At 32.7% G+C, this 16,845-nt stretch overlaps 1 protein-coding gene across 4 annotated transcripts in view; it reads right to left on the bottom strand.

The window, feature by feature from the left end:
* The window catches only part of ZNF148 (zinc finger protein 148), a 107,709-nt gene that overhangs the window by 49,938 nt on the left and 40,926 nt on the right, over positions 1-16,845 (bottom strand). For all 4 annotated transcript variants that reach the window (XM_031454509.2, XM_031454505.2, XM_064494386.1 and 1 more), the window contains one exon: positions 14,188-14,536. In XM_031454509.2, coding sequence (XP_031310369.1) covers positions 14,188-14,520 — 333 coding nt within the window. In that variant the 5' untranslated portion in view covers positions 14,521-14,536. The remainder of the gene's footprint in view (positions 1-14,187; positions 14,537-16,845) is intronic.

Genomic DNA, 16,845 nt, shown 5'->3' with positions numbered 1-16,845 from the left:
GCTACCAATTTCTACAGAACATCTCCGCTTAGACATCCTATTACCTAAAACTCAATACTGCTAAAAATAACATCTTTTTCACATCAGAACCTCCTTCCAAATTCCTTGCCTTTCTTTCTTCCCCCCTGCTTTTCAATATGCTATATTATATCCCAGTCTCCCATCTAAAGACATCTTTTACTTTTCTTCTCCACTTCCAAGTGGAGCTTAAAGTGGAGACCGAGTCTAGTTGTTTTTCTTTTTTCTCAACATCATATATAACTTTAGAAACTATATTTCACATTTTCTACTCTAGATCATTTACAAAGATAGTAAGTTGGGAATCTCATACACTACTAGAGGAAGAAGATGATGATCAAAATTTGCAGACTGTAACTTGGTCAGTATATGTCAAGAGCCGTAAGAAATCTACACTGAAGAAATAATCTCACATGACAACAATGTCTACATGTAACATCACAATATTATTTATGATAGTGAATAAACTGCCAACAGTCTAATGCCCAGTAAAGAAATAGTGAGAGAAATTACAATACAGCTATATAACATACAGTAATCAGAAATCTTATTTTCAAATAATAATAATGACATAGTGAAATGCTTATGGTTTAAAGTTAAGTGATATATAGATAAAAATGTAGATAAATATATTTTTATAATTTTATACAGATACATATGCAGCAATTTTGATACAAACATGCAAATACGCAGAAAGACAAACAAAAAAGGAAATACTAAAATGCTAACAAGTAAATGTTAGTAGTGATTATCCTAGAGAAGTGAGATGATAGCAATTTTTTAATCTTCTTTATAGTTTAAAATTTTTTTCATTTTCTCAACAAGTATGTGTTACTTTATAATCCTAAAAAGACAGTAAGTCCAGTCTTAGTACAAATCCCTAGTATTAATCAAAGAAATACCTATTTACTATTATCTTAATATACTAAGTTGTTCTAAGAATTGAAACATTAAGCCAGCAAAATTAAACTGAAAAAACTTCTATGGGTGAGTGGGGAAAAAAAAAGAAAAAGCCATCAAATAAATCTTGATCTCTATCTCACATATCAGCAAAAATGAATTCCAAATAGACTGTTGAACTAGATGGGAGAAGAAAACCATAAGGCATCTAGAAGTCAACAAAGGAAATTATCTTCATAACCTTGGGGTGGGCAAAGAATTCCTAAACAAGATACACAAAACACTAACCAAAAGGAAGACTTATAAACTGAACTTCATTAACATTGACTTCTGAAAAAAAAAAAAACTGACTTCTGTATATTAAAAGAGTAAAATGGCAAATCAGAGTAGAAAAGATAATTGCAATAGATTATCTTTGCAAAGATAAAGAAATACTACAAATCTGGAACAGAAAGAATCTAATAGAAAAGTGGGCAAGATAAATATGCACCTTACAAAAAATAACATTCAAATTGCCAGTAAATACAAAAGGCACTAAATTTCATTAGTTATCAGCAAAATGCAACCTAAAATCACACTGCAATACTATTACCAAATCACCAAAATGGCTAACATTAAAGTACTGACAATTCCAAATATCAAGGATACTGAGCAATTAGTATAAATTGGCAAAACTACTTAGAAAAACTTCTGACAGTATTTCCTAAAGCTGAACATACACATACCCAGCAAATTCAGTCCTAAATATATAGCCCACAGAAATGAGTATGCACATGCACCAGAAGATACTTTCAAGAATACTTGCAGCAGCACTTTTCCCAACAGCCAACATCCTGAAACAATCTACATGCCTATTATACTAGAATAAATTTTGATATATTCACACAACTGACAATTATACAGAAATGAAAATAAACAACTACTACATGCAATAATATGGATGTATCTCATAACATAAAACAAAGACATCAGACATTAGAGTAGATAGTATATGATTCTATTTATATTGAATTCAAAGTCAGGTAAAGCTAATTGACCACGATAAAAGTGTTGAGGTTATCTTTAGGAATTAGAGGAGGGTTGTAACTAAGAGACAGAAGAGGGGGAGGGCCCCTGGGATACTGATAATGTTCTACATCTTAATCTGCATAGTGATTACACAAGTATGTTCATTTTTAAGGAAACTTATCACTTACAACTTGTGTATTTTCTGTATGAATGTTGTATTTCAATAAAGATATACACCCAGAAAAAGTGTTACAAATGTGTAGATACATAAATAGATAAATACAAGAAACATGCTTGTACCATACAGACATCTATATATACAAGCATGATCCTTTCATCATTATTTCATTCAAACATATCTAGTAATAAAATAAATATCCATCAAGAGGGAAGTGGTTAAAGAAAATAAGGCACACCATTTAATCACTCATTAAAATAAGTAAGCTTTATATGCAGTAACATGGAAATTTCTACAAGATGCTATTAAGTAATGCAGATTTCAAAAGCAAAGTACATCTAATTTATGTAAAACAAAATATATGTATACGTTCATAAGATAAATATTTACAAAACATAGTACATAGAATAAATACACACACACATTCTGTATGTTTTGTCCATAAATTCTAAATTTCCAGGATATCAGTATTAGTAGTTAGCTGTTTAGAATCAGAGTAAGCAAAAGTTAGAAACAAGGAACTTTTACTTTTTTCTTTCTTCTCTTCTAAATTGTTTTAATTTTTACAATGACTATGTTGTCCTTTTATAATGCACTTCATCATACAATTAGAAAAAAGACCTAAGTAGACATCTGTGAGATTGATCTAGCTAGACTGACCCTGTCACAGCCTTGTATACAATGATTTTCAATTTGGGAAATCACACTGATCAAAGTAAGAGTGTAACTCTCATTCAGTACCACCGTCTCACAATTCTAGATCAATCAATTAGATATCAAAGATCAGACAGAACTACATGAAAAGTGTTAGAAGACTGGTTATGTTATTAATGTTATATAGAAAGAAATCTTCTCTTAACAATTCATGTTCAACTACAGGAAAAAGAAAAAGATAAACTAAATCAAACAACTTTAAGAGCACTGGAGGATACTGAAAAATAGAACATTTTGGGTTAGCTACCTAACACTATCTACCTACCAGGTGAGTTGAAATCATTAACAGTAAGCAGTAACATGACTCTCACCAGGAAAAACTATAAAGCAATATTACTCACTCCATATTTTCTGCTCGAATACTTATTCCTATCAAATAGGAATCCATTTTAAATTGCATATAAGCAAGTAAAATCTTGTTAAAAAAAAAAAAAAACCCGAGAATTTGTATAAACTGCCATCTACTCTCTTTTAAGTGATCTCAATTAATAAATCTATTTCTTAAAATGATATCCAAAGATTATGCTGAAGTAAGAAGCATTTGAATGCAGGAAAAAAGCACTTCTTAAGGCATATAGCCCCAATAAAAGCCAATGTAATCACCTCAATAGACAAAGACCAGATAGCCAATGAACATAAAGCTACTTCTGAATGCCTCAAATGAACTTAAAAAGAAATGCATTGGTAATCAGAACTGCCTACAACTAACAAATAACTTTGCTGGAAAAGTATACAATGTAATAGGGATAACAAGTTGGGAGTTAACCAAAAAGAGAGGAAGAAACATACCCTACCAATGACTATTTAAGCAAAGAAATAGAGTCAAATAGATTTGTCACCTTCCAGGATGACTGTGAAAGATCATGTTATCAATAAATGTAATCTTGTGACAAAAAATAGTATCTTAAAATCACTGACATGGATAAAATTATTCCTTTTTTCTTTTTAACAGGAGAAGAAATTCACTTATTACAAGACCTATACTCAAATTCCTAGCATCACTGTATCAGGTTTTTTATCAACTGGAGAAAGAGGTATTAGGAAATTAGATATTTTTGAAAAATATTTAAACAACCCTCCTTAAACTAACGATAGGATTTAAGGAAATTTAAAAACTAAAAACAAAAGAGGTCTTACAGCAATTGCCAAATACATTTTGAGTTTCCTAGGCCATTAAACAAAATAATCATAAATATAAAATGTATAAAAGGATGACTACAACTTTATTCATGCTGTTTTACAGCACAGAAACTCAAGACTAAAATAAAATGCTACACAAATGTTAAAAGTATATTTTTTCAGGAGTTACCAATACCTGAAATACTTTACATTTTATTATATCTTAAATGAACACAATTTTTTATAGTTCCTAATTTATAAAATCCTTTTGTTCAGGTGTACTCCAGCAGCCTTCTAGAAAACAAATGTGGCATATGTCATTCTGAATTACAATTTGCTCCATTTTGTCAATACAAACATGTCTTTTACTCTTCAACATACTTGACAACAAACTGGAAAAATACAGAACATAAAGTTCCCAATTCCTCTTCTATAGCTATAATTAAAAGGATAAATCAAATGTATCTTTTTCAAATTTCTGAAATAAATTTAGTTTTTGAGTTGAGAGGCTTTCTAATACTGTAAAATAAATAAATAAAACTTCCTGCAATGATGGAAATATTCTTTATCTATGCTGTCTAATACAGAAGCCACTCACTGCATAAGCATTTGAACTGTGCCTAATGCAACTAAGGAACTGAAATACTAGTTTTAGTTCATTTTAATTCAAATTTCTAACATAAGAAAACAAAGTTCTAATGAGCAAACTACAAATATTCAAAAGTTGGTCTGCAGATTGCTGTTGAAAATGTAGACCCACTGAGTTGAATCTGGGTGACTGATTTAGAGTAGTAAGGTCAAGATGAATCCTAAAAACTAACAGTTATCACAGATGAAGAACTTTTACTTCAAATGTCACAAAATAGGGAGTTTACATAGGCTACAAAATCTAAATTATTAACAATTTAAGAAAACACAAAACTCAACTTTTTGTTTTGAATTTACAAAAAAAAGCTAGTATGAAATAAACTTTGTGATTTCCAAGTGAATGAGCAAATAAAAGGAAAAAAAATTAGCATACCCAATATCTATTTTTAAAAGACTTTGAGCATAAAATCTAGAAAGGAGGAAAGGCTTGGTGGCTTAAGTTTTCACTTTGGGGGACCCAGATCATGCTGTTCTAGATCAATGCCCTCTCTTTAACTAAAAAATGTATATTCATGATCCCAAGACCTGCCCTTCACACCACTTTGCCTTATCAGCAGGCATGCATAAGTAACAAGGAAGAGATGTAATTGCCCATTCTGTTATGTCTACTATAAAGTAACGTTACACAAATCCTAAATTCTGCCCACTTGGTATGAGACAACTTTTCACTGATTCACTCTCCAACTGGACTCAAATCTATCATTATCTATTAGGAGTAACAGGGCTCAATTATGGATTATAAAAAATTTGGAATATCAAGCAGGCATTTAGGAAGTTATTAGAAGAATAAGGAGTTGAGAAAAGTTCAAAATATGCTGCTAAATGGAAAGAGTAGATAAAAAGCAACATGATCCTATGCATGGTATGCATATCAAAAAAGCACTGAAGGACATAAACCACAATGTTACGAGTCATTATATCCGGTGGCAGGGTACAACAGGGTGTTGAATCCTAGAGAAACATACACCTATGTTCACACAAAAACCTACTCATGAATGTTCACAGCAGCTTTACCTGTAATAGCCAAATGCAAATAACTAAAATGTCCCTCAATAAGTAAATGTTTAAACTGTGGTATAACCACACCGTAGAATACTCTATAATAAAAAAGAACAAATTACTGATCTATACAACTTAGATGGTTCTCAAGGGCATTATGTTAAGTGAAAAAAGTCAATCCCAAAGGTCACATACTGTGTGATTCCACTGATACAATATTCTCAAAATGACAAAGTTTTAGAGATGGAAAATAGATTAGGGTAGGATAGCCAGGGGTTAGGAATGGTAGTGGGAAGAAGAGGTGTGGCTACAAAGGGGTAGCACCAGAGACATCTTTGTTGTGATGGATTAGCTCTGCATTTTGATTGTCACAGTAGTTACACATATCTACATGTATGATAAAGTATACAACATGGACATATCGTAGCAATGTCAATTTTCTGATTTTGATATTTTGTACTATAGTTATATAAAATATAAACACTCGGGAGAAACTGTGAAAAGTACATGGAACCTTTCTGTATTATTTTGGCAACTTCCTATGAACCTATGTAACTTCAAAACTAAGTTTAAAAAAAGCAAAAGGATAAATCTTGTCCCTTCCCCTTCCTGACCTACCCTATCTACTTATTCTCCATGAACCATTCACTCCCAAGGCCATAAGCTGGATCAAAACAAAGTGTCACATCCCAGACAGGATGAAGAGGGCATATGCATGGGAGGGCTGCCCAAAGCAAGATGTCAGGGTGTAAGCAGAAAGGAAGTTCTCCATATAAAAGGGCAACTTAGCATAAGGTATCAGAGCCCAAGCAATATAAAGAAGGGTCGACATTGTGGGGTAAGAGCAGCCTGGAGCAAGGTTATCAAAACTAAGTGGAGTGAGTAAATGATCAAAGAGTGGGCTTGGAGCAACACAGCATATATGGAGGGATCCATGTGGTAATGAGGTGCAGCATAAACTGTCAAAGTATATACTGGGGTGCAGGGCATCCATGCAGGAGGCAAGGGGTGGCACACAGTACCATGAAGTATGGGAGCTGTGCAGAGTAAGAAGGGAAGGTGGGGGAAGGGCAGCAGTGTTGAGGAAAAAATGGTTATACAGAGATGAGGGTGGCGGGGAAGGGTCTGATAAAATAAGTAAATATATTAAGGATCAGAAGTCAGGTTTCTAACAATCTGAGAAAGGAGTTATAAAACATGGAAGTGAGAAAACTAAAATGTACTCCATGGTAATACACTATAATTGGAGGCATCATTGTGAACTTGTGGTTTTCAATACTTAAAGATAAACAGATAATTACAGATATAAATGTGTGTACGTACATACAGATAAATGTATGTAAGTACATATATATACATATTTTCTCTGGTTTTGTCCACTGACAGCCCTGAAAGCTATACCCCAACAGCAATAAGCAGCATACTGAGCACCTAGATCTTAGCTTCAAAATACCATTCTCCACTAAAATGAACTGGGGCTGCTTAGAGAAGTGGCTGATTTCAGGGAAGAGGCAGCAAAAATATAAGATAAGCCTAGAACATCTCATTAAAGAAGGCAAGAAAGTTCTCAAAGATTGATGGGACATGTCAAAAGAACACAGAAGCCACCATGAAATGGCTCTGATCGGCCAAATCTTAAACCAAGCATTAAAATAATCACAGTAATAGATTTTAACCCAGTGAATAAAACTCCTAAATCCATATTGAAACAAAAAAAATAAATGAATAAATCAAAAAGTATGATGAAATAAGACTAACTTTACACTGGCAAAATCTGGCAGACATCACCTTAATTAACTGATCAAAGTGAACCATCATCAGAAGGGGGCAAATAAAAATCATGTGCCACCTGTTAGAATGCAGTAGGGAGAGAACACAGCAATTCCCTTTTTGCAATTCACCTGCCAAAGATAGTAACTTAAATCGAGCAAAGAGGAAAAATCAAATAAACCAGAACTGAAAGACATCCTACAAAACAGTTTGTAATTTTCATGTATGATGATCACAAAATTTTAGAAGTGAGAAATTAACCCAGACCAGAGAAAACCAAAGAGACACGACAACTAATGTAACATATAATTTTGAACTGGGTCTTTCCGCAAACAAACTTCAACAGCTAGAGAACAAGTACATCAGTAAGGATATAAAAGAGCTGAAGAACACAACTAGCCAACTTGACCTAACTGACATTTACAAAAATAACCCACCCAACAGCAGCCAGACTCCACATTCTTTTCAAGTGAATACAGAGCGTTCACCAACTAATCATATGGTAGGCCTTAAAACAAGTCTCAATAAAGCTAAAAAGGACTGAAATCATACATGTACATTCTCTCACCACGGTGATTAACTATCAATGACAAAAAGATACCTGGAAAATTTCAAAACATTCAGAAATTAAGCAAAACATTTCTAATTAACTCATAGGTTAAAAAGAAATCACAAAGGAAGTTAAGAGAAATTTAGAACTTCGAATACATCAAAACCAAAGAAAAGTCTAAAATAAGTCATCTGACCTTCTACTTTAAAAAGCTAAAAAAAAAAAGAGCAAATTAAAAATAAAGTAGAAGGAAACAAATAACAGAGTAAAGATGAATGAAAATCGAAATGAACAACAGCGAGAATCAGTAAAACCAAAACTTGATTCTTTGAAAAGACTAGTAAAACTGATAAATCTCTATCCAGATTAATGAAGGAAAAGACAAATTAGCACTAGCAGGAATGAGAAAGAATAATTACAGATCCTTTTAGACAGTAAAAGAATTAGGAAAATATCATGAAAACTTTTGTTCAATTAAAAAATGAAGAAATGGACAAATTCTTTGAAAAATATGCTATGAAAACTGAATCAAGAAAAAATTTTAAATTCTGAGTTGTCTTATATATGTTTTAAAAATTGAATTTGGAAGTAAAAATTTTCCCACAAAGAAAACTCAGCCCCAGATTAGTTTTAATGGTGAAGCCTATCAAATATGTATGACAAATGATTCCAATCTTACACAAACTCTTTCAGAAAATAGAGGGAACTACTTCCTATCTCATTTTTAGAGGCCAGTGTAACTAAAACAAAGACTGCAAGAAAACCAGTATCCCTTATAAACATACACATAAACATTAAAAAAAAAAAAAAAAACTAGTAAACTGAGGGGGGAGGGTATAGCTCAAATGGTAGACAGAGCACATGCTTAGCATGCAGAAGGTCCAAGGTTCAATCCCCAGTAAAAAATAATTAAATAAATAAGCCCAATTACCTCCCCTACCCCTGCCCAAAAACACCTAAAAAAAAATTAGTAAACTGAATCCAACAACAACTATAAAAAGGATTACACATCATGACCAAGCGTGGTTTATCATAGGAATGCAGAGTTGGTTTAACATTTGAAATCAATCAATAAATTCACTATATTAAGAAAAGGGGAGAAATATATGATCATCTAATAGTCGCAGAAAAAACATCTGATGATGCTATATATCCATTTGTAGTTTAAAACAAAATCTCAACAAACTAGAAAGAAAACTTCTTCTACCTAATAAAGATCATCTATGAAAAATCTATAGCTAAAACAATTCTTAATGGTAAAAAACTGAATGCAGTCCCCTGAAGATCAAGAATAAAGCAAAGATATCTACTCTTACTATTTCTATTCAACACTGTACTAAAGGCCTAGTCAATACAATAAGGAAGAAAAAAGAAGTAAAAAGCATACAGATTGGAAAGGAAAATGTAAAATCTATGCACAATGACTGTGAATAAACCTAAGGAATCTAACAAAATAATTACTAGAATTAATAAGGACATATAACAAAGTCACAGGATACACGGCCAATATAAAAAGCATCAACTGCATTTCTATATACTCATAAACAATTAGACACTGAAATTTTTTTTAACATTTACAGTTGCATCTGAAACATGAAACATGGGTAAATTTAACGAATAAATATGTTTAGTAACTATACAATGAAAACTATAGAACAAATGCTAAGAGAAATTAAAGAAAAGCTAAATAAGTAGCAACATATGTTCATGGATTGGAAGACTCTATTTTTTAGATGTTGATTTTCATCAAGTCAATATATATATAATCAATGTGATCCCAATCAAAACCCAGAGAGCTCAGTTTACAAAAACTGAAAGGCTGCATTTATATGTATATTCTACATTTTATATGAAAATGCAAACAAACTACAATAGTCACAGCAATCTTGCAAAAATATAAAATCAGAGGACTTAACACTACATGATCAAGATTCCCTATTAAAATAACAGCAATCAAGAGTAATACTGGTGACAAAGAGACACTATATCAAACAAAATGAAAACAGAAGAGAAATAGTTTAATTTCTATAAAAATATAACCCCCAAAATTTAAAAAACTTGTACAAAAATGTTCATAGCAGCTTTATTCATAAAGGCTGAAACTCGAGATAGCAAATAACCATAAAAAGGGAAATAAACAAAACTTCAGGATAATAAAACAACAGTGTTAATCAACAATGAAAAGGAGTTAACTATTTACTGATACATTCAACCAACACTGAAAACTGCAGAAACACTATGTTGAGCAAAAGAAGCTGGACACAAGTTACATATGATCCCATTCACATAAAGTTCTCAAGGGACAACACTAATCTTTGATGGGAAAAAAAAAAAATCAAAACAATTGTTGTGGAGAGGACTGACCAGAAAGAAACACAAAGAAACTTTCTAGGATGAGGAAAATATTCTGTATCTTGATGTGCTGTGGGTTACACAAGTTTATGCAGCTGTCAATGCTCTGAACTATAAATTTAGGATCTGACAGCATTTCACTTAAAAATTTTCCTCAATTAAAAAAAAAATTTTTTCACTCAAAAAATACTTGATTGCCTACTATAACCCAGTTATTGAGAACACAAAGTTAAAATACAAAAGAGACCTTATGGTCTTGGAAGCAAAGAAATGAAAATTACACAAAAGAGAGTTTTGAGAAGTGAAAAAACGGCAGATTGCCAGACAAAGAATATTACAAGTACATACAACATGTACAGAAATAATAGGAAAAAAATCATATTAAACCTGGGCAACTAAAGTAATTCGATGTGGTTAAGGTATGAAGTGGGGAGAGGGGCCTGACCTACTGTACACAGAGTCTAGATAAGAAGAGACCTGATTACAAAGGCTGTTTCAGCCCAAGCAAAAGAGTACATTTCAGCTGTTTAGCAACAAGAAACCTCTGAAAACATTTTGGTAGTGGAGTGATAAGTATGAAACTCATTTTGGAAAGATCACCATAGAAACTATCTGAAATACAGATTGGACAAGGCTCAGGCTACACTCAATCCAATAAGAAGGCCACTGCAACCAACAGATTACTTTATTCAACAGCAAAACACTAATTCTTCTCAAACTCACATAGAGCATTCACCAAGACAGATCACATTCAGGGCCATAAAACACAACTTCATTAATTTACAAGAACAGGAAATCATACAATATACACTCTCAGACCACAATGAAATTAAACTAGAAATCAGTAACAGAAAAACAGCTGGAAAACACAAAAATACTTGGGAGATTAAACAATATACTTCCAAATGACACATGGATCAAAGATACTTGAAATCTCAGGAGAAACTGAAAGATAAATCGAACTAAATGAAAAAAAAATACAACTTATCAAAATTTGTGGGACAGTGAAAACAGTGCTTAAATTTGTATCACTGAATGCAGTATTACATGTATTAGAAAAGAAGATCTAAAATCAGTCATCTAACTTTCCACTTTTGAAAACGAGGGAGAAAAAAGGGCAAATTAAATCCAAAATAACAAAAGAAATCATATAAATTAAGAGTAGGGGGAGGGTACAGCTCAGTGGTGGGGAGGGTATAAGTCAGTGGAGGAACAGGGTATATATATATATATCTCAGTGGTAGAGTGCATGCCCAGCATGCATGAGGTCCTGGGTTCAATCCCCAGTATCTCCATTTAAATAAATAAGCAAATAAACATAGAAACAAACCTAATCACCACTCTCTCAAAAAAATTAGAGCAGAAATCAACAAAATTCAAAACCGGAAAGCAAAAGAAAAAATCAAAAGCCAGTTCTCTATAAAAATGGTAAGCCTCTACTGGTGGGAGGTGAAAATTGGGTATTGTTGTTCAGTGGATATAGAGATTCAAGTTTTGCAAGATGAAACAGTTCTAGAGATCTACTGTACAACAATGTGAATACAGTTAACTGTATGCATATACTGCATGTAATACTGTATGCTTAAAAACTGTTAAGATATTAAGGGGGGGGCACAGCAAGCCTCTAGCCATACTAAGAAGAAAAAGAAGACATAAATTACTCATATCAGAAATAAAATTGGGGACATCACTACAGAACCCATGGACATTAAAAGGATAATAAAGGAATACTACGAACAACTAACTCTATGCCCACAAATCTGATAACCTAGATGAACTGAACCAACTCCTTGGAAGACACAATCTGCCAAAACTCATACAAGAAACAATCTGAATAGGTCTATAGCTATTAAAGAAATTGAATTAGTAATTAATAACGTTCCAAAAAAGAAAGTACCAGGTATGGATTCACTGAATTCTACCAAACATTTAACGCAGAAATTATATCAATTCTCTACAGTCTCTTCCAGAAGACTGAAGCAGAGGGAGTACCTCTAACTCATCCTATGAGGCCAGGATAACTCTAACATCAAAACCAGATAAAGGTATAGCAAGAAAAGAAAACTCAACCAACATATCACATGAACATAGATGCAAAAATCCTCAACGGAAAATAGCAAACTGAATCAAACAATGTATAAAAAGAATTATACACCACAACCAAGTGGGATTTATTCCAGATATGCAAGACAAGACTGATCCAACACTTAAAAATTAATTAATGTAATCCATTACATTAATAGGCTGAATAAAGGGTATTGGAATAAAAGTTGGTGAGCACACGTATAAGAACACAACTGTAAGTAGCTATCTATTCATTCACACCGTGTGCCAACACCTGGCACATAATGACAAATAAGACAAAATTCATGCACTCATAGAGCCAACAATCTATCAGAGACAGACAGTGAACAAGTCTCTATTGCAGGAATTCAATCTGGACTGGACAGAAGTGGAAGGCTGATGATGATGAAGCAGTAACTAGGTTAAAAAACAGGGAGGGGTTATGACTGAGGGGAATATTGTAAGTAGGATATATGAAGGTCCTAAAGCAAAAGAAAAAGCACAGTACATTAGAAGTACTAAAAGGACCCTGCTTTAATATCACATAAAGAATAGAAGAGAATTACATTATAGTTGTAGTTCTGCTGGTCATCAGGTAAAACAAAAATTCAAGAAGGCAAAAAAACACTCAGCCTCCTTACCTTCTTGAGCATTTCATGTTCCCCGCCTATATCAACACCATGCTCAGGAAGGCCCTGCTCCACTCTGCCTGGTTTGTCCTGGCTATGACTTACCCCACACTACTCCTAGAATTCATCACTGACCAAAAATCATCACTGACCTACTAGACTTGACCAGTGACCAAGACATCACTGAAGATGCAGAAACAGCCACTGACTTGTGTTTGGAGAACAGACTTTCACCATTTCCTACCAATGTGGAATTAAACACATTTAGCTCTGAGGAACAAGTCACTGAGGCCACAGTTGATTATGATTTGCTTCACATAGAAAACTTTTGGAGTGAAGATTATGAAGATGTCACTGCTGATTATTCCAAAGAGTCTGTGACTGAAGCACCAGATTAAGCCCAGCATTTTCATGGGAAGCCACAAGTCCAGCTCAGTGGTTGGCTGGTTTGTTATTGAAAATGAAGTTCTCCATTAGCTGTGACCATCATTCTGCTAACCATGACTTACTAAGATTCTGAGTCTCTGAAAAAGACTACCATTCCATCATAGGAGCTTGAGTAACTGCAAAAGACTAGTGAGGCATAGGATGTACCCACTTGAAGACAGTGGCAAAAACTGTACACAGACAGAAGAGAGACATCTCTTAACTGTGTCCCATTTAATATGGGCTCAATAAATGTTCATCTGAATTGAAAAAAAAAAGGCACCAAAAAAGTTATGGGTGCCTACAAAAGAATACCTTAGGTGATTAACTATGACACCTAGGATAAACAGGAAAGATTAACAGGCTGATATATTTTTAAAAGATAATGGAAAAAATAAAGAAGGCAGGAGCTGCCCAAGTTACAGAACTTGAAGGAAAAATTCTTGAGTGTACATCTTTTTCTAGTTATACTCAAGATTCAATCTTCTTTAAGGAGAAATCCAGAAGGTAAAACAAAGTATCTTTTAAAATTAAGCACTTTAAAATTTAATACACAGTAATCCTGATAAATAAATGTTGTCCTGGAAAACATACATTTCTAGAATGTATATAATACAAAAAGTTTCTTTTGCCTTTTCAATTATGATTTTTGTCAATATTTAGTATATCTACATAAGAACATCCATTTGAACTATTTATATTTAGCCTTTAAACATTTTCTGAAATTTCTTCAATAACTTGTAGTATTACCTAATATAAAATGAATTACGTTTCTAACTGTAAGTTTAATATCTTATAAAGGAATTACTTACAGGTACATTAAGTGCATACTGTAGTCCTTGAGGGAGTCTTTCATGTGTTTCCATCTGCTCTTCGTCATTTTTCACTGTCTCCTCATGGACCATGAGTTCATCATGTGGTATCATATCCTGTTGTCTCATTTCACTTTCTTGTAACACTTCATCTGCAGCAAGGATCTCCTGGTGAGGCATACTTCGATCTTGAAGCACCGACTCCTGCAGTTCCCCAGACACGGTAGACTGGCCAGACACTCCACCCATTACAACCATTGCCCTGGAAGACTGCATTTCGTCTATGCCGCCACATTTAAGAAATAATCCTTCCAGTTTGTCGTCAATGTTCATGCTTAAGTATAACTGCCTAGAAAGACCAAGTTTGGCAACAAAGCATAATAAATTAGTTTTATATGTCTACTTGAATTTTTTAAATTTCAAATTATGAAAGGTACACACTAACAGAAAAGTTTTAATTCATATAATTCAGTATTGCCTCCAATTTAAAAATTACCAAGATAAGTTTCCAAAGTCTGGTATAGTAAAACACTAATTTTCATTTTTGGCATTAAGGCACAAAATTCTAATCTGTTTCATTATGAAAAATGAGCCTGATATAAAGCAAGTTGGGAGAAAGTATTCGTAACACCAGAAGGATCTATATCTCTTACTATATTAAAATGTCTTAAAAATAAAAAATAAAAAGATACATTAAGAGATAAACTGATAGAACACTACCAGGCAAATCATAAAGAAAAATTACAAATAGTCACTAAATATATAAAATAACAACTACTTGCAGTAGTAATTAAAGAAATGAACATTAAAATCAAGATACCATATTTTATCCACCAAACTGATAATAACGCTTTAAAAATACATCCAAGGTTGAAGTGGCAGGGGGGAAAAAAGACACTCTTCTACTCACAATGGGAGTATAAAGCAGTTCAACTATTTTCAAAGGCAATTTGGTACTATGTATCAAAATGCACATATTCTTTGAACTGGTGATTATAATTTTGGGGACCAATCCTGATGAAATCAGAAACGCATATAAAGATGCACATGGAAAATCACAATAATAGTGTTTCAATGGTGAAAAACTAGAATTAACACTATGTATTCAACAAAAGGAAACTGGTTAAAATATATTGACACATATATTTTAAAACTACAGTGATGGCTGCACCACTCAGTAAATTTACTAAAAATCACTAAATTGTACACTTAGAATGGGTGAATTTTATTGTATATAAATTATATCTCAATAAAGTGTTTCTTAAAAATAAAATCAGAATAATGGCTACCCTTGGGTGACAGGGCTGCTGACCGGTGGCAGGAAAGTGGGGGTATCTGGGAGCTGACAATGTGTTTTCTTCAGCTGAATGCTGACTGCACAAATGTACTCATTTTGTAAAGTTGAAGATGTGTATCTATGATATGCACACATTTCTGTCAGTTATTATACTTTAACAAAAAGCTAAAGTCTGCTGGAATTCCAAAAAAATCCACATGGTCAAAAAATATTCTTAAAAAAAATTTGAAAATTTGGGGAAATATCTAAAATGCTAACAATATAATATTATCACTGGGTGGTGAAATTACCAGTTTTTTTTTCACTTTACATTTATCTCTAATCTGAAAACTTTGTATAATAAAATTTTATTTTTTTACAAATGCTTTTAAATTTGCTAAAATAATATACCCTTAAAGAGTTGCACATGATAAATAAATTTAGAGGTCATGATAAGAACAAGAGACTATTGAATAATTATCTTATTTTTCCCATTATTATAGAAAAAACAGGCAATATTAAATCTGCCCTTCTAACTTGGTTGCTGTAAATTTATACTCCACTGTATTACTTGAGGAACTAGCATAACAATAATCATGAAATACAAAGAAACTTCATCTCAAAGAATGTCAAAGCACTGGTATGGTTTGTTAAAACCAACTTTTATTATCAGGTAGTGTAAAATAAACACACATACCCACCCAACATAAAGGGCCCACAATTAGCAAGTGCATTAACTATGTTTCAGTTTAGTCACCTCTTTCCCAAATCAATCAGGTAGGTAATAGGCACTACTTTGATAATAGCTTTCAGAGAGTAAATAAACGAAATATAAATACTCTTATTTACTAAGATTATCATCTAGGGAGAAAACTTCACCTAAATGTACAGCCCAAACACAGCTCATATAAACAGCAAAGTAAATAAAATAAAAATATAATTCATACTTGCTAACCCTGTCTTCCCTGGTACCAGGTAGTATCGTAAGTCTAGAACAAATACTGGACAAAGGAACAAGAATCTGATTTCTCAAAATCTTTAAGTAGTCTAAAGGACAAATATTTAAAATATATCACCAAATAACTGTTCTCTTCAAATATTCTGTTAATCATGTTTCTCAGAGAATAAACTATTCTACAACTAAGTGAAACTTTCTAAGATTCTTAAAATTTTCTTATTCTGACCATTTCTTTGGAAATTCTTACTGAATCAATTATTTTCTTCTAATCTATTTACTGTTTTCCTAAAAAACTTGGAAAGTCCTTAACTTAAAACGGACTTACATATACAGACAAAGCTACACTTTATTGCAATTCTTTGTTGCTATAACATCTGCTATTGCCACATACATCATTATTTAAAAAGAAAAAAAAAACTTAAGG

This window comes from Camelus dromedarius, chromosome 2 (assembly GCF_036321535.1).
Source record: "Camelus dromedarius isolate mCamDro1 chromosome 2, mCamDro1.pat, whole genome shotgun sequence".
NCBI classification, from domain to species: domain Eukaryota; kingdom Metazoa; phylum Chordata; class Mammalia; order Artiodactyla; family Camelidae; genus Camelus; species Camelus dromedarius.
Note: the sequence above shows the minus strand (reverse complement) of the source record. Positions and strands in the feature narration are given on the sequence as shown.